Below are 25,235 nucleotides of genomic sequence, written 5' to 3'. Positions count from 1 at the left end.
TTCTGCTAGATCTCATGGTTAGAAGACACTAACATAAATTGTCTCTCTTCTAAGTTGTATTACTGAAGGAATAAGCAAATTTAATCTGCTAACTCTTTGGAGTTTCAATACTACACAGAATATTCTAGAATACCAATTAAAAAATCATTTTACCATATTTAAGTGTGCAATACTTGATAAACAGATGGTTCAAGGTTACAAATTTATTAACTTGTAGGGCTGCCAGATAAAACAGAAGACATTCAGCTAAATTAGAATTTCAGATGAACAACAAATGACTTTAATGTTAAGTGTGTCCCAATTATTGCATGGGACATAATTACAATACAAAATGATTCTGTTTGTCTGAAATGCAAATGTACCTAAGGTTCTTGTATTTCTGTTTGCTAATTCTGAAAACCCTGTTAGCATGATAAAGATTTTCCTAAAAATTAAAATCCACTTTTGTAATTTCCAAACTGTTTAGCACAGAACCCAGCACTCTAGGCACACGGGCCACATTTCATTAGACATGCGGTCAGGTTTGGAATTGACGCAGTGATATGTTAAAATTTATAGTCTCTAAGGCTTCATTTATTTATCTGTTTATTTATTTATTTGACAGAGATGAGGTCTCACTGTGTTACCTACACTGGTCTTGAACTCCTGAGTTCAAGTGATCCTCTTGCCTCAGCCTCACAAAGCGCTGGGATTACAGGTGTGAGCCTCCATGCCTGGCCAGTCGTCATTTTTAAGGGAGGTCCATTCAAAGTCCTATCTATATATCCTAAAAATCCCTTTCCTTCCGTTCCTAAATCCTGTGGCTTTGTTTGGGAGGCAGCCATCCTTATAGGTTCATAGATTAGGCAACTATTTTAGGCCCATAATCATTTATGTGAAATTCATTTTCCTTTTAACAGCTTTATTGAAGTAGAATTCATATGCAAAAACACGGCCCACGTTTAAGCATTTCTTTTGATGAGTCTGTACATATGCATACGTCCATGATATATGTAAGGCAGGAAGTATTTTGGATATCGGAATATTCTGAATTTCAAAGAGGTAACACAGATTATATAGCAAATATTATATGACATTTCCAGTGAGATTTGGAGCAGTACCCTCTAATCAAACATGTTACTATTTCTGTAGCTACATTTATGAATATTCAACCTTACAAAATTACTTTTTTTCCCCATGAAACTTTTCAGATTTTGGAATTGCAGAGGAAATATTATAGACCTGTATCAACAAATAATGATTGTTGAGTAACCAACCATTCTCTGCCTCTGAAGAGGAACATCCTATAATTCTTTCTTTCTTAGATATTTTTCCTTTGGCTTTGACATTTTAATTACACAATTGATGAATGTTTAGTATAGAAAAAAAACTAATAAATCAGAAACTCAGGACTTATGTAATCAAACAACTACGAGAAAAAAATAGCCTCAATCTGGAATCCTATTGATTTAATCCCCAAATCCCATTATACAGTTCCACTTCCTCTGACCAGGGAGCCAACTTTGAAATGTAAGAAAGAGGCACGGGAAGGGCTGGGTCCCTGCTGCACACTGACTGTGACTTGGCACCTGTTCTGCACTCAAGAGGTATTAACACTTTGCTGAAGAATGCTGGGCTAGGCTCACTGTCTTTCCCTGACTCCAAAGGAAGGATGGGGAGGAAGTAACAGGTACTTTGGCAAGAAAATCGTGGGAAAAAAGATTTAACCATTTAACATGCAATGACATATGCTTACTGTAGAAACATTAGGAAGTCAAAGAATTTAAGATTTCACTCAGGAACATGTTGTATGGCACAGAATGATTTAAGCTTCAGTTCAAAACTTTAAGTGTGTTTCATGTGTCTAAGCATGCAGGCTAGGATGGCTACAAAATGTAACAATGCATCTGTATGAAGACACACAATATTTGTCCTTAAACAAAAGGATAGTTTGAGATATATATTTATCATCTGGGTCATGGGAAGACCCTTGAGCATGTCTATTGAATCAGAGCCTTTTCTTAACCATTTTATTTAATTTTGGTACAACTGACTTGATTTTTGTGTGCTAAAAAGAAGCACAGATAAAACAGATAATCCAGAAATAGAAGAAATTGAAAAATATTTTTAGTTTCAAATTTTTAATATAGCTAGAAATAGACAGAGACAGAAAACCTACATAAACAGATGCACACATCCATATCTTCTTAGCCATTGCCTGAGATCAGGCTTTGCCTTGGAATGGGGATGGGGAGTAGAAGGGAAGGAAGCCAGTTCCACAGTCAGGCCTTCGCCCAAGCTGGACTTCATGGTGCTAGTGGTTTCCCTACTCTGTCACCAGGCCCATTAAATGAAAACAGTTTGCTAGACCAGAGGTCCCAATCTTCCTTCACTTGCTCTAAGAAAATGTGATGGTCTCTTTGCTTACTGCTTCACCAAATAAATATACCCTCCAGGTTTATGTTCGAGTTAGAACCTTGTTTAAGTTTTATCAATGTTCATAGTGGCTCCATCTGTGATGTGTCTACTATCTGAGAACACAACCGGCAGGTGGCATGTATCTCAAGATGAGATGGCAAAAGGCTTATTGATGTTCTTAACAGTGGTACCCCTAAGGGTAATAAAAGGCCACTGCAGGAAACTGCTGCAAAAATGTTCAATAAATACACAGTAGAACAAACTGACTATATTTTATGTTTTCTATATAAGTATGCCTATGGTTTATATTTTATATGATAACATATAATAAATACTAATCATGATAACTTAAGCTAAATGTGCAAACTAAAGTGCATTCCTAAATCAGCCAAAAGAAGTAACACAAAAGACCAATCTTCAGAGCCAAGAAAATAACATCAGTAATTTCATATCAAGATTTGAATGCTGATGGCTGGGCTTGGGGGCTCACACCTGTAATCCCAGCACTTTGGGAGGCCAAGGCGGGCAGATCACCTGAGGTCAGGCATTCGAGACCAGCCTGGACAACATGACGAAACTCCGTCTCTACCAAAAATATAAAAATTAGCTGAGTGTGGTGGTGGGAGCCTGTAATCCCAACCACTCGGGAGGCTGAGGCAGGAGAATCGCTTGAACCTGGGAGGAGGAGGTTGCAGTGAGCCAATGTTAAGCCACTGCACTCCAGTCTGGTCAACAGAGAGAGATTCCGTCCCCAAAAAATAAAAAATAAAAGATTTGAACGGGGAGGCATTCTGAGGTATTATTAAACCTTTTTCCTATGGCTCCGGCCTTGTCTCCAAAATTCTAGAGCCAGGCTTACAGGATGTACTATCAACATCTGAACCGGAGCTTGCCCAACAGAGATATCTTTTCAGGTTTTGCTTTTCTCATTCCATGGTTTATATCCGACCACAGCAACAGGTGTATGGAAAAGGAAACACGATCCCTAAGGGGAAAGGCCACTTCCTCCTTCTGTCTTACGCTTTGGCATGATGGGCCGTGTGACTACAGGCCTCCTGGCATGTGCACATGGGCAGCCCAGCCCAGCTGTCCTGAAACTTGGCTGCACATAGCTCTTTGGCAGGTTTTTGGCTCAGTGTTTTGCTAAGGCCCAGCCTGGACTAGCCATTAGCAGGAAAATCCAACAATATTCGCAAGCACACTGGGCAGTATCCTGGCACATGCTATGGGCTGGATAAACAGTGGATCACAGTGCCCTAGTGCCCTCCTCTATTTCACAGGCCAGAGTGGGACATAAATGTCTAGTAGGCTCAAAACAAACATAAATTATAAAATGTTTATCTGTAAAAAGAACAACAGGGAAAATCTAACCTGAACTGGAAAGGTCTAGAAGGGCTTTTCTGAAAAACTAACACTGATCTTGAGCCCTGAAAGACAGAACCAATGAGACATGGAATATGAGGAAAGGAATTCCAGGTAGGGGAAAACAGTATCTGCAAAGGACTGGCGTTGGGGGAGGATGAATCTTTTAACAAATAGAAAGATAGAAAGGAAGGTGACTGTGAGAGTGCTGTGAAGAATGGGAGGGTGGTGACAGAAAGGCTGCTGACAGAAAGGCTGGTGACAAATCACACTAAGGAATTTGGATGCATAGTCAAGTACAGTATGATACAAACCACAGTAATACGGTCTAATTTCTTCTTTTTAATCACACTGGCTGCTGTGAAGAGAATGGATTGAAGGAAAGCAAGTGGAAGTAGACTAAATAAGAGATTTTCATAACAGAGAAAAGAATGCTATTAGATGCAGAGATGTTGAAGTAATCGAGAAATAAGCTGGTAATCAACTGAATGTAGGGATGATAAGGAAAGACATGTCAAGATCAATTTCCAGGTTTCTGTTGAACATATAGGTGAATAGAGATGCAATTTCCTAGTTGGAAACACTGGAGGATGGAGGGTGGAGGGTGGAAGGCAAGGGAAAAGATAAGATCAAGGGTTCAGTTATGGGTGTGTTCAATTGGAAATACCCATGAAATATCCAAGTGGGGATGTCAGGTAGGCACAGGATATGAGTCAGAATTCCAAAAAGGGTTATGAACTAGAGAAATCCCTATGATAGTCACAGCATATGCAAGTTATTTGAAGCCATAGCTATAGAAGGACATGAGGGTACAAGAGAACTGAGTTCAGATGAGAGATGAAGAGTGAGAAAGAGGTAAGAGAAATGAATGGAAAACCAGAAGCTTGTGGTACACAGAGGCAAAGAAAAGGGAGACAGTGAAGAAGCGCCAAGAAAAGAGCTGTCCCCTGTACTGAATGCTGCTCAGGAGTCTGATCAGGAGGGGACTGAAAAGCACCCAGCAGGCTGGGCAGCACTGAGGTCTTTAGTAGTCCTAACAGGAGAAAATCTGATGGAGGAGTAGAGGTCTAAGCCAACTGGAGTGGGAAGAATGTTTAATTGGAAAATGAAAAAAAGGAGACACAGTATACCCAGAAAATTGTTTAGTAAGTTTAGCTATGATGAAGAGAAGAGAGATAAGGTAGTAGCTTATTGTTAAGCAATAAAGTAGTAATTTATTTTTAAAATAATAAAATTGGCATGCTGACAGTAAAGAGGGAGAAACTGCCCCCAGGGGGTGAGGGTGCAGAAAGAATGAAGACTTCAAGAAGGTGGGATAGGATGACACCCAGAGCACATCCAAAGTGACTGGTCTTTGATGATGGAAGGAGGGAACCCACCCTTCACTGTGAGAAGATGGGATGCTTCTAATTTCTCTGTGGTAAGATGATCTCTGAGCCAGAGGGATGAAAGTGGGCCAGGAGTATGAACAGAGTGTATGAAATAGCTGTGTCATTAAATGGTGGAATAAATTTATTTGAGAAACATAATAATATTTTTGCCAAGCTGTGTTGAGTCTCTATTTGAGTTTACTTGTCAAGAACACGTAGTAACATCATCTAGACCAGTCTTTGTCTCCACTTCCCACATGCTCTTCGGGAGTTCCTCACCCCAAGCCAGTTTCTGCATTTTTCACATGATGTAATGACAGACAATAATCCTATCTTCTAAGACCAACTAATTCCCTCATAGCTGTATGAGCTGGTCCTATGCATCAAGCTCCTGTAGACCCCTCTCCAGTGCATAGCCTCTGTCAAGCCATCAAAACAATATTAGGAAGGATGGAGGTAGCTTCCTTGCTTGTTTCTGCCCGTGTTCCTAGAATTCCACCTGAGAATTCCACCTTGAGAATATAAGATAACTTTCTCTGGGAAGTGAGATATAACATTGGCTCAACTTGCTTCACTTTTATGTAGAATCTGATATTAATGAGAAATACACAAATAGAATTTGCAGGCCATGCCATATGTGAGATACACAAAATAAATAACTACATGGATTAGGATAGCAGGAGGGCTCACAGGGAACATGATACCCAATTCCTATGTTACACGAGTTTTCCAATATGACATAAATAGCAATAAAACTACTCTACTATTACTTAATTTAATTAATATTTGCTTGACAGTAAAATATTAACACAAGACATCTGATGCTTCCAATGAAGGCTTCTTGCAGAATCTTTGAAAAGCAGAGCCATTAACTGAATCCTTCAGTACTGCAGACTTAGACAGTCAACTCTTTGACTTCATTTTGGCCTTTCAAGAAAAATACACCCACTACCCAAATACTACTTAAAAGTCTGGGGGCTAATGAACATACATAAAATTTAATATGAAAAGCCTGTGCACTTTAATTCTGACATACTGGCAACCAAGAAATTGGTGTGTAGCATTTAATTTGACTTTTATTTCTAACTATCATTTTGAGCTCATTCTCTGGCACCAAGATCAAATGTGCTTATTTATAGGTCTTAAACAAGTAAGAGCCTAAAAGGGAAGTCACGTTCAGCAGAAATTCTACACATTACCACTAGAACTTACTCAAACTAAAAAATTTTTCTTTCTCTCAGCTTAGTGGAGAACAAGTTGAGTAAGGAAGAATGTGTTAAAGCTTATTTGCTTTTTCTTTCTCAAATTGGAATTTTATTTTCAATTTTATTTTTAGTTCAGCTGTAACTCACAATGGGAGAGGAGAGTGATGTATATTTCCCAGAGGAAAAAAACACATAAACAGACAAACCCAACTACCATCCTGAATTCTAAAATCTGCAAGTGATTTTTCATACTTTCCCTAATAGATATCAGCCACCATTCAGGTTGTGATCCAAAATGTATACACAGAACCTTTTCCAAGATAAGTGTCAACGGTGTTTCACAGATAGCTTTCTCTTGGCAGTGTGTGAGGACTACTCCCAGAAGAAAATTTTAGAAACTCCAATACATTTGTCAAAAAGCAGTGCACTTGCATTGAAAACAATAGCAAGGCAAAGCAGGTGAGATGAGTGGTTCTCATTCATCTGTTTAATAAACAGAAAAATGAAAAGAAATGAGGCAACCCTATTTGAATTTGCTTAAGCCATCCCTACAGGGCAGCAGTGGTAAAGAACTTCAGTAAACTAAAAAAAATTACTTAAAAAACACAATGGAATCAGAAAAGCAGAAAGGCCGATGAAAAAAAGCAAACAAACAACTCACTCATCTCAAGTAGGATAAAGCTGCCAGGAATATCGGCTCACAAATTATATGAACTCTGCTTTCTCAGCATCAGCTGCCCAGTGCCTGGCAGTTCTTAGTTTCTGACAATGTATGATCTTAGGATTTTTCTCTAGTGCCACTGCCTCCAGGAACATGACACACAAATCCAAAACCACAGTAATCCATTCAACATTTAAATTCAATCAATTGGGACCACCACTTTGCCCATAAAAACTGCATTGAAATATAATTTTCTTTTACCTTGGTCTTTTCACCAACAATGTTCTTTTCCAGTTCAGCTATTTTCCGGTTTAGATGATCTAAAATCTCCTTCTCCTTCATAAGTTCAGTTGTTTCAGATTTCTGTTCTCCATCCAGAAGAGCACATTCCATATCCAACTAAGGACACAAACCAAAGCTCAGAAGTGTTTCACCTTTGGGGATATTCTCAACTGACCACCCTAGAGATACATTTGCAACAGCTACAAATTTCCAAAAGTAATACTGTAGCAGCCAGATCGGGTGCCTGGGAACACTCCAGAGAGCCCAAGTGAAATCAGGATTCCCACATAAGCAAGCTAGAGAGCCTAGAATATATTCACTAAAAAAACTAGTTATCTTATCACTTAACTTTTCTACTATAACCCCTCTTCTTCTCACTTCTCAAGGATATTTTGCCTATTTGCTTCAGTTCAAGATCAAGCACAAACCACCATGGGAGCAGCCACGTCTTTCTTTCTTTGTCCCTAGAGCATGGGAAGAGAAAGTTACCCGAGCCCAGCATGTGAGCTCTGCATTCCTCGCAATGCCAGCAGGAGGGGCTTCCAGCGTCTCTATGCAAGACAACAGGTGAGCAGTCCCCTAACCACTTAAGGGCCTATTGGTATCATCTGTAAGGACAGACACACAGATCTTCCCTAGGCAGAATTACGTGCCCCTTCTCATGCCATGGGGGTAACATAAAAATTGCCACTGTCTTCTATTGTGGTTATGCAGTATGTGTTCTCTCTGCTCCCCCCTGGTTTCCAAACCTCTAGAAACCTGGATCGATTTTTGATCTGCGTGTGAAGTTCATCATGGTGCCAATGTGATATCCAACTCAGAGTAAAGCGTGTTCAGAAAACATTTGCTGGATTTGACCTTGAAATCTAAATACAGAGCACCTCAGCTGATAGATCCTCTGTTAGGTCAGAAAGCACATACTAGTTTAGACAAAGTTGGTTGAAGATTCATAAAGTACATTAAAGAGGGCTTAATGTGTTTATCTCATCTGGCTGGAAAAAAAAAAGAAAGAAAAAAGGAATGTAGAAAAAGGGTATTTTCACTATACACAGGGAACCCACTGAATAAATGTATGCTTATGTTGATGTCTATGTATCTGGCCTCCAAAGCCTGTGCCTGAATGAGCAGCAATATTTTTAAGCTAAAGGAAAGAAAGAAAAAAGGGAAGAGGGTAAAAAGTTTACCTCTCTGAAAGATTCATCCATCTGATCATTTATGTCTTTGATTTTTTGCTTAAGTTCCTCGAGGTTGTTCAGAATGACTATCCGGGTTTCTTCCATTGCAGCCAACTCCTGAGATCTCTGTTCTTCACTTATACCCTCTGGGGTCTGCGATTAATCAATACAGAAATGGATTATTCACACCTCAGTTCTAGAATTTCCCAACTTGACTTGTAAACCATCCACAGGTCTAGGGTTTCACAGTCTGCATGCCCACGTAGATTTTAAAAGCATCCCTGCAGTTGCATGCTTGGAGCTCTGATGTGTTTTTCCCACATAATGCCATCCTTGGCAGTTAGGCTCTCAGGAGAGTTCAGACAAACCAACTTCAGTTCACCAATTCATATCCTTTTGAAGCTAAAAGAACTAAGAGATTACACAGATAAGAAAGGTGTGGTATGGAGAGACTGAGATGACTTCTCCAAGGTTATAGAGAAAGTTCAGCATAACAGAGAACTAGAACTGACAGAAGACTTGTGGCATCTTCCTCAGGGATCTCTTGGGCGTGATCCTATGGTCATTACAAGCACAATATTGTCTCCTATCTTCCAGGTGAGGACATCTCCTACAAAAGCCTCTTGAATCTCTAGGCATACTGCTGGGTCTTGCTGCTAGGGTTATCTGCAAATGAGCATTCATGCTTATGTATTTCCTTCTCAACACAAGTTAGAAAAGCAAGGGCACATCATTTTGGGGAGCCATAAAATGATTTAAAATTACACACTCAGTATTAAATTAATTGATGCTTCACTTTTGTGTTAGTGCACTATTTCCTCTCTTTGTCCTATAGACCTTCTTGCTATATAGCATCTAAGACACTCCCTAAAACAGGACACTGGCCACCATTCGTAAAATTATTTAATGGAAAAACTGGTTCATCGGCAAGAAGTAAGAAAGTCAAGAAACAAATTAAGTGAGAGAGTGCATAGTTACACTCCTGAATGGAGCTATGACAGATGCCCAGGGAAGAAGGCAATATTGTAGATCACGCATACAGTCAAAATGTGATTGTTTATTCTTCAAGAAGAGAATGGAGTGAATTACAAATAGCTTCTTCTTTCTAGAATTTCTGGTTAGTTATCTTGGATATCACCTGGTAGAGACCAATCTTTCTATATATACTATATGTCAGTATGAATGTATTACTTATTTAAATTATCCCTTTTTGAAAAAGAAGTAATTTTTTTGGATTAGCAAGTCAATAATTATACAGTTTCACAAATGAAAATTGAAAACAGCAGCCCAATTGAGTAAATTATTGAATATTTGTCACTAATTATTAAAAAAAATCTTCAAATTAACCCCCAAAAAAACCCATTGAATATATTTCACTAGGTTCACTAAATTTATTTGACAATCTTGATAATACATTTAAGAAGCCATCCATCATGTCATATTCTGTACTCTTTATTCATATTTATATTATTTATTCTTTACTCTACTTTGTAGCTTTTTAAAGTGATTCAACGATTCAGCATTTAGTACCTCAGGTTTGTTAGGACGAAGGTAAGCAGCTCTTCCAAGCTTTGACGTTTAGCTCTTTAATTGTCATCTTACATGAAATATCTTATCAGCTAATAAAACAACTGTTGACCTTTTTATCACAGACAATAAAGCTCATTGTCCTAATACTAAGGTGCCTGTTTTAAGCCATGAGGAATGCCTGTAACGGTGAAATGGCATTCCAGAATCACTGTGAGTAATCCTAGCAGGAAAGCCTCACCAAGGGCAGTATCCTGTTGAGTCAAGATTACATATTAGGTTTCTACTTCCAAAATGACTTAAAAATATCTCTTTCACAGGTGGAAGCAACGCATTAAGAAAAATACAAAACAATAGAACTATCTGTAAAACTCCAAACTTTATAAGCAAGTAGGGGGTAAAGATGGTTAATAGTGGGAATCATCTGCATAATTCAAAGTTTTTAGAAAGTTTATCACAATAGATATATTTAATAATAGACAACTTAAGAGTCTGTTTATAGCAATAAATGCCATCTAGGAAATGTTTGTGGTTTTTTTCTAAGTTATTTATAAGAAGCAAAATCTCCAGGAAGCATTCTAAAACCGAACGCTTTATGATAGAATGGGGTGAGGACAATGTAATCTCATTTATTAACCAAATAAAGAAAACCAATAGAAAGCCAAGGTGTGGTAGCCACTGAGTAGCTTTAAGTTTTATAGTGACAGAGAATGTTGTAATTTTAAACATATGCCCTTCATTTTAATTTCTCTGGGAATTTTTTTTTCCAGTAATGGACAGGAATCTACTAACAGTGACGTTTTAATAAGCACATTACACGTGTATGTGCATCCTCTAATATGTTATCTTTGGGGAAACTTGATCCACACAGGAAAGGGGAGAGACGATAGGGGAAAAGACACTTTCTGCTTGCCCCTTTTTCACAGATTTCTTCTTAAAACCCTTTTGCAGCCAAAGGAGAGGGGTGCAAGGGACTCAAAAGGAGAAAGATGAGCCACTTTCCAGACAACTTTTACCTCAGGAGGTGGTTCACAAAGGCCGACTAAAATCAGCATATTTCCAAAGTCATCTGCATCTGTAAGTGTTGCATAAAGCAAGTTCTTGACTGGTAACTCTCAGGTTTCCTAAATATCATTAAGATTGTTTTGTATAGTTAAGTCAACTAACAGTGTTTTTCACATTCCTCTCTTCACCATTTATCCCTAAATTGATTATTAACTTTGTACTTTGTTAGGCAAATAATCCAGTGTGGAAATTAATTGAAGAGAAAGAGCATGCAAAACAAATAGGAGGGTTTTTTAAAAAGAATTTTCTATCTGCTGTCTCAAGGTAATATATGTCTACCTTCAGAAAGTAATAAGTAAAAAAATGTGTTTCTTGGAATCCATCAGCTCCGCTCACTTGTACTCTTTCTACACTGCTGTGTGGTAACCTGTGTGTCCTTGATGTTTCTTGCCTCTAAAGGATGCAGTCTTACCTCTCTTGCAACAATAGATGCTGCACTAAGCTTCAGAGGCCTCCTATTCCACAATTACACATTTGAGCAATTAAAAACATCTGCCAAGATCTGCTCGTGTACACACCAACAGCATTCTTGTCATAGCCCTCTCCAGGAGGAAACCTGTCTCCTAAAAGATAGTCTTTAGAGAGAGCACACAGCTTAATGTTTTTAACAAAAAACTGGCAGATCTCCATAAAGGAAAGAGATGTGAAAAGATTTAAAATCAAAAGGAAGCCAAGGATTTCTAAGGAAGCCCAATGGCTGATGACAACCGCTCAACTTTTCAAGTGATGGGTCATTTACTGTGCCTGAACAACAACAACTCTTGATTCCTCCCTGCCCCTACTTTCTTCCCCATCCTGGTTTCTAACCATTGCAACTCTCTGCCCACAGAAACAGATGTCCTGTTGAGAATTACTCTCCACTGAGAATTAGTAAGGTAAACATGGTCACTACAGCAAAAAGAAGGGACGGGTAGGGCTCAGTGGCGCACCCTTGTCATCCTAGCACTTTGGGAGGCCGAGGCAGGCAGATCACTTGAGGTCAGGAGCTCGAGACTGGCCTAGCCAACATGGTGAAACGTTGTCTCTACTAAAAATACAAAAATTAGCCAGGCATGGTGGCGTGTGCCTGTAGTCACCACTACTCGGGAGGCTGAGGCAGGAGATTCACTTGAACCCGGAAGGCAGAGCTTGCAGTGAGCCTAGATTGCACCACTGCACTCCAGCCTGGGTAACAGAGCAAGACTCTGTCTCAAAAAAAAGAAAGAAAGAAAAAAGAAGGGATTGATGTCCAACATGTATTCAACAGTCCAAAGTCCTGATGTGTATGACGGAAAAACTCACTAGGTAGATAATGATTTCTGACTACGAACATTCACTGTAAAAGTCTTGCTGTAGCTAAACAAACACACAAACTCCCCTGAATAATGCCCATGTGATAAATTACTGCCAGAATTCAGTACCATGACAATATCTTTCTCTTAAAGAGTCAATGTGTCCTTCTCTTATAACAAAAGATTAACTAAAGAATCTCACAGTTGAACTTAATAGTAAGCGTCAATTTAGCAAATCAATACATTAATCCTACTTGTTCCTAAATAAGTAAATCCACCTTGTGAATATGGTATCTGCTTTTTCCTCCTATTTACTATTTTTGTTATTCTAATTTTAGTCCAATAAAATTTATATGTTTCATTGTAAGCTCCTTCAAATCATTTTTGGAGAAATTTAAAACCTAAATTGTTGTAGAAAAAAATTCTTAACCTGTGTGAAAAAAACGTAATAACAAAAGATTTTGGGGTTCTAAGTCCTGTACAGAAAGAAAAAGAAAAAAAAATTTAAAAAGATTTTTCCTTAAACTCCATTTAACAAATCCTCAAAAGGATGACAATTTTAAACCAACATACAACCAGAAGACTAAATAGTACTTGTGAGTACCAATAAATCTTAAACTCCTATATGTCCAAAAAATATAAATAAAGTCAAAATAAAGACTTTATGATAAAAGGCTAATCTGCTTACCACAAACAGCTCTTACTACTCAGTAAAATACAAGACAAATAAAACAATTAAAAAAATGGGTGGCCTTCCTTCCTTCCTTAAATAAAGTCAAAATAAAGACTATTTATGATAAAAGGCTAATCTGCTTACCACAAACAGCTCTTACTACTCAGTAAAATACAAGACAAATAAAACAATTAAAAAAATGGGTGGCCTTCCTTCCTTCCTTTCTCTCTCTCTCTCTCTTTTTCTTTCTTTCTTTTCTTCTTTTACTTTTCCACCTGTGGCCCAGGCTGCAATCGACTCGGCTCGCTGCTGCCCCGCACCGCGGACTGCCTGTGACTGCCGGCGCGCGCCGCCTGCTTTTTCTCCTTAGGCTGCAGGCCCCGTTTCGCCATGTTCGGCACGCTGGTCTCCAGCTCCTGACCCCGAGTGCTCTGCCCGCCTTGGCCTCCCGAGGTGCTGGGACTGCAGACGGAGTCTCGCTCACTCGCTGCTTGGTGTTGCCCGGGCTGGAGTGCGGTGGCGTGGTCTTGGCTCGCGGCAGCCTCCGCCTCCCAGCCACCTGCCTTGGCCTACCAGGTTGCTGGGATTGCAGCCCCTGCCCGGCCGCCGCCCCGTCTGGGAGGTGGGGAGCGTCTCTGCTCAGCCGCCCCTCTGCCCAGCCTCCCCATCTGGGAAGTGAAGAGCGCCTCTGCCCGGCCACCCATCGTCTGGGAAGTGAGGAGCGCCTCTGCCCGGCCACCCATCGTCTGGGAAGTGAGGAGCGCCTCTGCCCGGCCACCCATCGTCTGGGAAGTGAGGAGCGCCTCTGCCCGGCCGCCCCGTCTGGGAAGAAATAAGCAATGCGTCTACCCGGTCGCCCCGTTTGGGAAGTGAGGAGCGCCTCTGCCCGGCCGCCCCGTCTGGGAAGAAATGAGGAGCACCTCTGCCCGACCGCCCCGTCTGGGAAGAAGTGAGGAGCGTCTCTGCCTGGCCGCCCCGTCTGGGAAGTGAGGAGCGCCTCTGCCTGGCCGCCCCGTCTGGGAGGTCTACCAAGGAGGCCAGAAGCAATGTGGGGGCTGGACGTGGTGGCTCACGCCTGTGGTCCCGGCACTCGGGGGGGGCCGAGGCGGGTTGATCACTTCGGGCTAGGAGTTTGAGACCAGCCTGGCCAACATGGCGAAACGTATGAAAAATACAACAGACAAACCAACCAACCAACTCAGTGACAACAAAACAGGTCTCCCCTGGAGTCATACTCTAATTTTTTCTATTTTCCTCCCTTTCTGATCCTTTATCCCACTTTCTTTTTCTTCCTCTTCCTTCTCCTTCTTCTTTGTCAAATAGAGGATTGAGTTATTATCACTGATCCATATAAAGTCCCTCTCTCATTTATTTTAATTCCCACCCCCCATTTCTATTCCCCGACTTCCCATGTGCAACCTTCCTAATATGTTTGATACGCATCTTTTTGTTTGTATGTATTTTTAGAAAATGTTTATTGTTTTGTGTGCAAAAAAAAAATTAATAAAAAAATTAAAAAAAAATGGGTGAAGAACATGAATAAGTGGGTCAAAAAATACAAATGATAACTAAAAATATGAAAAGATCCCCAACTTGATGCATAATTAAAGAAAAGCAAATTAAACTTCTATCAATTTGGCTAATTGAAAAAATTTGACAATATGCAACCTTGGCAAGTGTATGGAGAACACTTGTGTTTATATGGAGAACACTTGTGTTTATATGGAGAACACTTGTGTTTATATGCACATATAAACTTAGTCAAAGTGTCACCTGGATATATAGACTCTTTTTTTAATATGGCCTTTTAGAAGTACAATTTAGAAATATTGAGTAAAGTGAAAAATACACAAACTCTTTGACCCAGCAATTCCACTTTTAGTAAGTAATCCCACAGACACATTTGCAGAATTGTGCAAATATATATATGCTACAATATTTGCTGCATATGGATTTTATTAGCAAAAAAAAAAAAAACCTGAAAATAAATGGTAGTTGCAAACAAAAGAAATGCAATTGGTCATTAAAAAGAATGAGGTAGAGCCGTATATAGTAATATGCAAAGATGCCCAAGGCATTTAGTGAGGGAAAAAATGTACAGAACACTATGTGTGTGTGTGTCTGTCTATGCCTATAACAGATAGCCATATATACACAGAAAATACTAGGAAGGCAGGTAAGACAATTTTAGCACCAGTTTTACACCTGCTTATCACTCAGGTGTACAACCTGAAAGGGTGCAGGGAGAAGAGAAATGTTCTTTCTTTCTACTCTTCTGTGCTGCTACATTTTTTACAGTGCAAATTTGTTACTTTACAGTAAACACCCTAATTTGCTGCACCTTGCTCAGCTAATGACCTCTTAAATTGAAACTTCACTGAAAACATCCTGGATAATTAGCATGATAAAATCACCAGTTTCCATGCCAAAGCACATGCACAGCCCTAGACCTTAAATCCGAGTATCTTTGCTGGGCCAACATTACCTTTGGTAGGATACTTAGATAAGAGGACTCGCTGGAAGCTTTCGGAAAGGTGGAGGATGGTGGTGGAGGAGTCCGGGTGAGGTCGCGGAGTAGTTCATCATTCCTGGTGCTCCTGGGGGTAAAGAAGCTGGCACTGCTCTGACTGAGACTCCCACAGCTTGCCAAGTCTGCATCAGGGAGGGAGTCTTTCCGGTGGCACCTGTATCTTGTGTCAGGGCTCATGAGGGCTTCTTCAAACACAGATTCCTCATCAGAGAGCTGCAGCTTCTCAAGCTCCTTGTTGATTTTCTGCACATCTTCCACGGTGGTCCCAGTAGATAAGCGACTGTCAGGCTTTGTGTATTCAGCACAGAGACTGAGGATGGTCTCCAGACGCTGTCTCTCCTGGAACACAGAGAGGAGGGGAAGGTCAGTGGGTTTGTGAGAATGAACACAACTCCAAACAAAAAGACTGAAGAGGCTGGGACAACTGGTGCTTGCATTCCATACATAAACCCACAAACACTTGGCTGGTAATGATTTTCATAATCTTTGACTGATGCATTTAAAGATCCAGGTGAAATGGGGTTTAACAATGCCCAACTTTCCTGCCAAACTCAATTCTGGCTTCTACTCTCTCTCCTTTATTGGTATATCACAGGGCTGGCCCTAGCACACGTCAGCACTCGGTAACCCTTTTCATAACTTATCAATTCTCCAAGGTTTCTGAAGGGTGGGGTTAGGGAGAAAGACAAGGTCTTACTCTGTCCCAAAGGCTGGAGTGCAGTGGCACAATCACAGCTCACTTTAACTCCTGGGCTCCAGTGATCCTCCTGCCTCAGCCTCCCAAAAGTCACTGAGATTACAGGCACATGCCATAGCACCAAACTCATTTTTTCTTTCAACCTCCATTTCCTATCTATCCTCCTTCCCAGCCTCTACTTATCTACCTTCAACAATATCTAGCTTTTTCATCACTACTGACTTAATACTTGTGCTTAAAATTAATTCTCTAACTTCCTAAATATTATCCTACTGTTAGACTATGCACTAGACACACAAAGAGAAAAACAGCTACTTACTGAATCTTTTAATTTAAAAGATCTATGTCTTCAATTTTTTTTTCTTGAAAATTTTGAAAATTTTCAAAACTTTTTAATGCCTGGTCACCATATAAAGGTCTTTCTCTACTAATTTCTTATATAATTAAAATTATAAAAGAGATAGAATGTTGCACTAAAATGAAGAACATTTCACATCAAGTCCAGATAGACACCTATGTAACTCAAATTCAGAGGTCATTAAATCTTTGATTAATTTAGCTAGAAAATAAAATTTGTTTTTTTTAAAAATCAATACATAGGCCATTGATATCTATAACAGTACTGCAATCTTACCAGACTCCCCATGCAACAGGTAGATATGTATGATTTTGAACTTTAAGTAAGTTAATTATATAGTTTGTGAGCAACAGGATATAATTTACAAAATGCTTCTCTGCTTCTTATAAACTTAAGACAGCATTGCTTGAGGTAGGAAATCTCAACATCTTTACCTGTCATGTTAATTCCAAGGCCAAAGTGAAAAAAGAACTAAAAACAAAAACCATCTGTTGTGATCACAGTTACCACACTGAGAAGAGACTTCACACACTCTCCATAGGAAAACATTTTCCGAACTGCTTATCAGCAATAAAGCAGAAAAATATTAAGCATCACTGGACTGCTGTTCTCATTTCAATTGCAGCTAATTTGTAAAGACAAACTTTAGAAGACAATTAGCTCTTTATTAGTTGACACTGTTAACAAGCAGAAAAGTCAAATAGGAACAGACCAACATAACTTCTTAGGCTCCATTAAATACATTACTTAAATGACAAGACAGATATTTAAGGCATATCTGACTTGTATTTGCCCTCTAAAGTAATCCCCCAACAAAAAAATAAAAAAGCAACAGCTTGATCAAAAGGACTATTAAACTAGTTCCTACAAGCTCGCACCTCCCTTTCACTGCCTGAACTTCTGGACTCCAGCTGCAGCTCCATCCTCGTGGCCTCTTCCCACGGCAGGCACTCATAGCTACACACTCTCATCTTGGGCTCTTCTGAACCCTATCCATCCAGGAGCCCTGGTACTTATTTATCTCTTCAGTTTCCACCAGCTGCCAAGCCCTGCCCACCTCAGCTTTATAGGGAGGAAGCAGGGGGGGGGACATAGCCTTCATTGCCTTATTTTAAAATTCTCCAACAATCTGGAAAAGTCTACATGGGCATATGCAAAAACAACCTCCGAGAGCATATGTAAGGAGAGGGAGAGGGACAAGATGTTACATTTTACTTCTCAACAGCATCTATATTAGAGGCAAATCTCTAAAGAAAAGTTCTTTTTCTGCCACTTACGTAATTAAGTTGAAGCATCTAAACTCAGTCTTTCCTAATATTTGTAGTATAACATGTATACGTTAGCCTTGGCATAAATATTTGGGATTATCTGTAGGTTGTCCATTTCCAATTACCTGGGCTCTAAGGTGTGGTGTTCAAAAGCATGAAAGATATTTCTGTCTAGCCTGGAATACATAGAAAAATTCCTCCCACATGGCCTTCCCCAAATAGTTTCTTTTTCTGCCAGTGGTATTGCTTAATTCCAAAGGGAATAAATGATCCCAGCCTTAAGATGAATGCTATTTCAGACAGTGAAACGCAGTATTGAAAGGCTTGTGTACAGGAAGTTTGGTCTACTGGTATGTGTTTCTCTCTATTCTTATCACTCCATTCACAGCCAATCTGTCCAAGTTTGAATCACTGACACATGCAGCACTGCTGCCCACGAGTTTAAAAGAAAACCAGGTTGTGCTGAGACACACTGGCCCTATAAAAGCTGCACCAAAGAAAAATAAACTGATGTCCAAGGTGCGTCAGAAGAAAGTCTGTAAGGCATTTCAGAAAGCACTACAGGAAGCCTTTTAAGGAAAACTCTGAACAGAAATTACTCTCATAAGATAATTCTCCCTTCAGCCTTCTGCACTCTGGAGTCTTCTTCCTTCCCATTCATCATGCCAATAGCCTCCAACCTGCATGACCCAAATCCAGAACGACCATTCCAGACCAGAACCTTTCAAGAATCAAAGAGGGCACTGTTAATAATTATGCTGGAACCTCAAATGCAAACTGGGATTGGTCCTGGCAAACTGTGATGTCTGTCCCCCTACTTAAAACCAAACTTTCTTTGAAGCTTCACCTAACAACCTGCTATTTAATAAGTCGAGAGGCTGGCTGCCCTCTGAGATTTCCAAATCCTACCCACCTTTCCAAACTAGCAATCTACTGTTCATTCTCTTGAAAAGTCCAAGTACAGAGCCTACATACCTTAATGCTCCAAAATATCAGTGCTAAGAATTTAGAAAGTAGTTCATCTTGAATAAAATTATTTTACATATATTTTTTTCGCCCTTCCCATTTCTCCTTTTCTTCATCTCTGTATCCCACATATATCAAAGGAAGTGTTGAAGGAGACACAAGATTTTAGAAAGTATACGTAAAGAAAATTGTGAGAAAATTTTCACTTAGAGGTTAAAGGGGAAAAAAAGGTGATGGGCTAGGGGTATGTTTTTTGACCTCTGAGCTTTTTTCCATCTTCAGAGGAATGTGTCTGACATTGTTCCCACTGCAGATTCACAGCCCTCAGGAAAGGGTACTATCCATCTCCTAAACCCATCCAGGGCCCTTGTAACTAACACCAACCAGTGTAGGTCACAGGACGGTACACATACTGCATAAATACATACATTATGCAGAAAACCAACTGCTGACACTTAAGCACAGGTGTAATCTTTGCTAAAAACCTTTTGTTATAACTAGTATGTTGGGTCATGTATTACTTAAAACAAAGGTCAACCTTTGATTTTTAGATATAATTTACTTGAAATGGGATTTTTTTTTTTTTTTTAGGAGGATCTATTATAACTGGTGTGACTTGACTTCTCTCTTCTATTAGCCCCAGGACTTCAATGTCTCCATAATCTTCAGTTCAACAAAGGTCTACTAACTTACTTATTGTCTAGTAACGTGCTGGGAATCCATAAATGAAAAAAGATGGCAAGATGAACATTTTTTTCTTTTTTTCTTAGACAAAGTCTGTCAATGTCACCCAGGCTGGAGCACAGTGGTGCACTCATAGCTCACTGCAAGCCTCGATCTCCTGGGCTCAAGGGATCCTCCCACCTCAGCCTCCAGAGTAGCTGGGACTCCAGGCACGCAACCTTGCCCAACTAATTTTTTAACTTTTTGGAAGAAAGACGGAGTCTTGCTATGTTGCACAGGCTGGTCTGAAGCTCCTGGACTCAAGTAATCTTCCTCTCACCTTGGCCTCTCACATGAGACACTACACATAGCAAAACATAGCATTTCTACCCTCAAATCTTTAATAGGAGGCAGAAATAGGTGATCAGTTATAAAAGCAGTGATAACAGAAGTTTATAGACAACCTATGAGTTCACACATGGGGAAACAGTACACAAAAATTACAGAAAAACAAATTTGAGTCCTCAAGGATAAATATAAGTCTGTCTGGTCTACTGGGACAGTGGGGTGGGCAGGGCATTTCCATAAAAGCACCAGAGAAGCAAAGGCATAGAGCTGTGGCATATCATGGTATGCTCAGAGATCAGCAACTAGTATGTGGCTAGAGAGACGGAGTCTTTTGGGGGAAGAGGGATGAGGTACCTGCACAGAAATGGGTCAGATTTCTTCCTCTTAGGGATTACAACAGCCCTAAAGTAAGTTTTGGAAACAACAAGAGTCAGGAACCTGGTCTAAAAGTGAGTGATGGAATGAGAAAAGCTGGTGCTGACAGCAGGTATGCAGACTTCCCAGGATTCCATGTACAAATCCTGATGTTTCAATTAGGTAATGACAGAAAGGAGGGAAAACAGAAGCAATGGCTCAAAGTCTGTTATATGGGTCTGTCTGTTTTAGAGATAAATCCTTGAGGGTAGTAACTGGGCTATTACGATCAGTTCACCTCTTTCTGGACACAGGGTAAGATGGCTCCTCTCTTCCTCACCCTCAAACTGGATATGGCCCTCAGACTTGTACCAGCCAATGAAGTGTGAAAAGCAAGGTGTATCACCTCTGCATGAACAACAGCCAGGGCATGATTCATCACATGCCTTGCTCTAACATGACAGAGTGGCTCTCCAGATTGGCTGCAGGTGTTGGCTCCATCAGGAAATGTGGAGCAGAGGCGTCTTTTAACCCACACTAGTCCTGGAATGTAAGAAAGAAATAGACCTGTATTTAAGCCTTGGAGTTTTTTTTTAAATTTTATTAATGGACTTCTACATTATGACTAATAAACCATGTGCAATTTCAGGCAGAACACTTTTCCAAAACTTAGAGATGAGGGACTCAGGGATCCTACTAAAGAAACCTCCGTTACTTTTTGGGTAATAAATAATTTGTCTTTGCCCAAAGAGAGGTCTGACCTTTGCCATTCGCTTCTGGGAGATAATCTATGTCATACTCAACTGCAGTGTCTTTGTTTAGGGTAGAGCTGGCCACATGTGATGATCTTAGGGTATAGGCTGGCCACTCCAGAAAGACCAATTATGTGATTTGGTGTGGGGGCCTTAAGTCATGGGTTATCAGTCAACCTGGAGACTGAAATTAACCATGTGGGAAACTGATCAATCAGTAATGCTTATGTGATGAAGTCTCAATAAAAACTATGGCAAAACTCCATCTCTACAAAAAAATGCAAAAATTAGCCGGGCATGGTGGCTCACGCCTGTAGTCTCAGCTACTTGGGAGGCTGAGGCTGGAGGATCACTTGAGTCCAGGAGGCGGAGGTTGCAGTGAGCCGATATAGCACCACTGCACTCCAGCCGGAGAGACAGAGGGAGACCCTGTCTCAAAAAAACAAAACAGAAAAAAATAGCTGGGCACGGTGGCTCACACCTGTAATCCCAAAACTTTGGAAGGTTGAGGCGTGTGGATCACCAGAGGTCAGGAGTTTTAGACCAGCCTAATATGGTTAAACACTGTATCTACTAAAAATACAAAAATTAGCCGGGAGTGGTGGTGGGCGCCTGTAGTCCCAGCTACTCAGGAGGGTGAGACAGGAGAATTGCTTGAACCCAGGAGGCAAAGGTGGCAGTTAGCCCAGTCGTGCTACTACACTCCAACTTGGGCAACAAAGCAAGACTCTCTCTCTCAAAAAACAAACAAACAAACAAACAACCTGTGGGTACTACAGCTTGGGTAAGCCTCCCTGTCATGTGCACACTATCACCTACCAATGCTTAATGCTGGTAGAGTAACACATTCTGACCTACAGGAAAAGGACATGGAAGTGTTGCCTTTAGAACTCTTTGGACTCTGCCCTATGTGCGTCTTTCTTTGGCTAATCTTTTTCTGTATCCTTTCCCTATAGTGAATCATAACTGTGCTTATAATAGTTGTCAAAGGGTTCTGTGAAGTCTTTCTAGTGAATTATCAAATCTGAGGGTGGTCTACGAAACCCCAGAACTTGCGGTTGGTGTCATATGTGGGGGAAATCTTGTGTGGAGACATTGCTCTTCAGCCTTGTCACTGGCTTTCACATTTACACAAACATTGCCTTAGTATTGTTTTTATCAGTTTAGGACAAATGATCTCATTTGTGTATAACAGTGAGGGGTTTTTATCATTTGGTTTTACAAATTATCTTTATGGAAGTCAGTTCAATGTCTAGCTTCTTAGCCAGATATTATTTTATTTTATACACTGGCTGGGAAGTCTGCCTTCAGGCTTGTGGTCAGGAAAACACTTTACTCTGCCACCCTTAGTTTAAACAGCATGTGCATGTATGCGTGCACCATCAGTAGGGCTGAGCTGGAAAGAGGAAATAAAAGTGTAATGCCTTTGTATGACTGTGTCTGCTCTGGAAGCAACTGTAAGTTATTGGAGAATGTGACAGCCACTAACTGACCAACATTTGTTATGTGCAGATTACTATTGATGTTTTGTATGCTAATGCCTATTCTTCCGAAGAATAATATATAACTGTACTGAGAGTGAGACATATGTGAATAACTAGGACAGCATTTACCACTCATTGATTTTCAATACCCACTTCTCAAACATACTCAATACACTTACATACACAAACACACTGCCTAAGGAGACCATGGCCATTCTGCTTAAATTCCCTAGACTTCCCTCTTCTATCTTTGTCCATCTAGTCCTTTCTTCAATGTACTATAGTGGCTAAATGCATGAACTCTGGGGCCAGACCACTTAGGTCTGAATCTGGGTTCTGCAGCTACCTGTGTGACCCTGGCCAAGCTATTTAGCTTCTTTGTGTCTCAGTTTCCTCAAGTATAAACCAGAATTACTAGAATATCTACCTTATTGGGTTATCATGAGGATTTATATATATGAATGTATACAGTTATGTGTTGCTTAACGATGGGGATATGTTCTAAGAAATGCAAGGTTAGGCTATTTCATTTTTGTGCAGACATCAGGGTGTACTTACTCAAACCTATATAGTATTAGCCTACTACATACCTAGCCTATATTGTATAGTCTATTGCGCCTAGGCTACAAACTTGCAAAGCATGTTACTGCACTGAATGTTGTAGGCAATTGTAACACCATGGTAAGTACTTGTGTATCTAAACATACCTAAACATAGAAAGTACACTAAAAATATGGTATTACAATTGTATAGGACCACTATCATATTTGTGGTCCATCATTGACCAAAACAAAATATCTGCACACATAATGACATTCCAGTCAACAAGGTGCTACATATACAAAGGTAGTCCCATAAAATTATAATGGGTGTCATCTTCCATTCTCTAACCTGAAAAACATAAAGGAAAAAAAAGATTATAATGGAGCTGAAAAATTCCTATTTTTAAATGACATAATAGCTGTTATAACATCACAGTGCAACATATTACTCATGTGTTTGCAGTGATGCTGATATAAACAAACCTACTGCAAAACATGTTGAGGAATCCCTAGCTTACCCATGGGGTGACCCTCCCAAAGGTAGCTCAGACTTTTAACGTTGGGGGTGGTGGCTCACGCCTATAATCTCAGCATTTTGGGAGGCCAAGGCAGTGGATCACTTGAGGACAGGAGTTTGAGACCAGCCTGGCCAACATAGTGAAACCCTGTCTCCACTAAAAATACAAAAATTAGCTGGGCGAGGTGGCACACACCTGTAGTCCCCGCTACTTGGGAGGCTGAGGTGGGAGGATTGCTTGAGCCTGGGAGGCAGAGACTACAGTGAGCTGAGATCACACCACTGCACTCCAGCCTGTGTGACAATGAGACACTGTCTCAAATAAATAAATAAATAAATAAATAAATAAATAAATAAATGACTTAAAAAAAAAAAACAGAAAGCCAATCTCTTGACACATTACATCAGACCCCAACTGAAAGGGTTACTGTCTACTTTAGAATTCTTACACTTTTAAATGATTCCCACCTATCCCCAGAGCAAAATAGTAGTCAACAGCAGTTAGCTAAAACTCACTGAGTGCTTGCTGAGTGCCAGACACAATCCCCACCTGTATTTTAATTTTTAATTTTCATGACTTTGTGGGAGTGGTTTTATTCTAATCCCCATTTAACAGATGAGGAAAGTGAGGCACAGAGAGATTTAGTAACCTAATTAGAGGGCCCGCTCTCATGCAACTAGTGGCCAGTGTGAATAGGAAAAATCATTGCCGTTCTCTTTCATAATACACTTTTGCAAGATGATGAAATCGCCTAATGATGCATTTCTCAGCAACACATTCCCATCATTAAGCAATGCATGACTGTTCATATATGACACTTAGAAGGGTGTCTGGGACAAAGTAAACAGCATAAGCATTAGCTCAGTTATCTGAGGAGAGTCTCTCAGTCTTTCCAAGAGGAAGCCCTCTGCCTGTATCACTGCACCCTGTTCCCACTGTCCTGTGGCTTTGCTCTATTGATTATCCCTTCTCCTACACCTTTCCCTCTCTACTGACTCCTTCTCCTCTGTCTGAAAATGTACTCAAGTACCTCCCTCCTCTCAAAAAAAACAAAAAGCAATCTTGATCAGATTATCCAGTAGATCTACTCTTCTACTTCCCTACTTCCCCTCTCACCCCCACCACACCCACACTCCCAATCTCCAAGAAGATACTAATGCTCAGCACTTCCATCTCCACTCATTCCCGGAGCTTTGCAATCTGGGGCAGCATGCTCCTGCCTTTATGCAGATTGGACACCCTGAATGAGAAGGGGCATTTCGCACTTTCCCCAGGAAAATTAGGAGTGAAATGACCAGAAATAGGTGAAGTGCTTAAAAATAAAGATATCAGGACTACAGGAGGCTCGGTGCCTCTCTGCCATCTTATAATTTAATGATTTGTGGAATAAATTGACTTCTTACCTCCACAGAACCCTAGGACTTTTTTTTTTTTTTTTTTTTTTTGAGACAGGGTCTCACTCTGTCACCCAGGCTATAGTGCAGTGTTGCAATCTTGGCTCACTGAAACCCCTACCTCTTGGGTCCAAGCAATTCTCCCACCTCAGCCTCCCGAGTAGCTGGGATTATAGGTGCCTGCCACCACACCTGACTAATTTTTGTATTTTTAGTAGAAATGGGGTTTTGCCTTGTTGGCCAGGCTGGTCTCGAACTCCTCACCTCAAGTGATCTGCCCGCCTCGGCCTCCCAAAAGTGCTGGGATTACAGGTGTGGGCCACTGTGTCCAGCTGGACTTTAAGAGCAGAATCTGTATTTCAGCTTAAGTAGA

General features: G+C 40.4%; 1 protein-coding gene across 7 annotated transcripts in view; it reads right to left on the bottom strand.

Annotated features, from left to right (window-relative positions):
- PHLDB2 (pleckstrin homology like domain family B member 2) overlaps positions 1–25,235 on the bottom strand; it is a 238,032-nt gene that overhangs the window by 48,539 nt on the left and 164,258 nt on the right. For all 7 annotated transcript variants that reach the window (XM_063630643.1, XM_063630642.1, XM_063630646.1 and 4 more), the window contains 3 exons: positions 15,474–15,857; positions 8,462–8,605; positions 7,257–7,394 (listed from right to left, as the gene is read on the bottom strand). In XM_063630643.1, the coding sequence (XP_063486713.1) occupies positions 7,257–7,394; positions 8,462–8,605; positions 15,474–15,857 (666 nt within the window). The remainder of the gene's footprint in view (positions 1–7,256; positions 7,395–8,461; positions 8,606–15,473; positions 15,858–25,235) is intronic.

The sequence above is a fragment of the Symphalangus syndactylus genome, chromosome 21 (genome assembly GCF_028878055.3).
Source record: "Symphalangus syndactylus isolate Jambi chromosome 21, NHGRI_mSymSyn1-v2.1_pri, whole genome shotgun sequence".
NCBI classification, from domain to species: Eukaryota; Metazoa; Chordata; class Mammalia; order Primates; family Hylobatidae; genus Symphalangus; species Symphalangus syndactylus.
The sequence above is the reverse complement of the archived record's forward strand: the minus strand, read 5'-3'. Positions and strand labels throughout refer to the sequence as shown.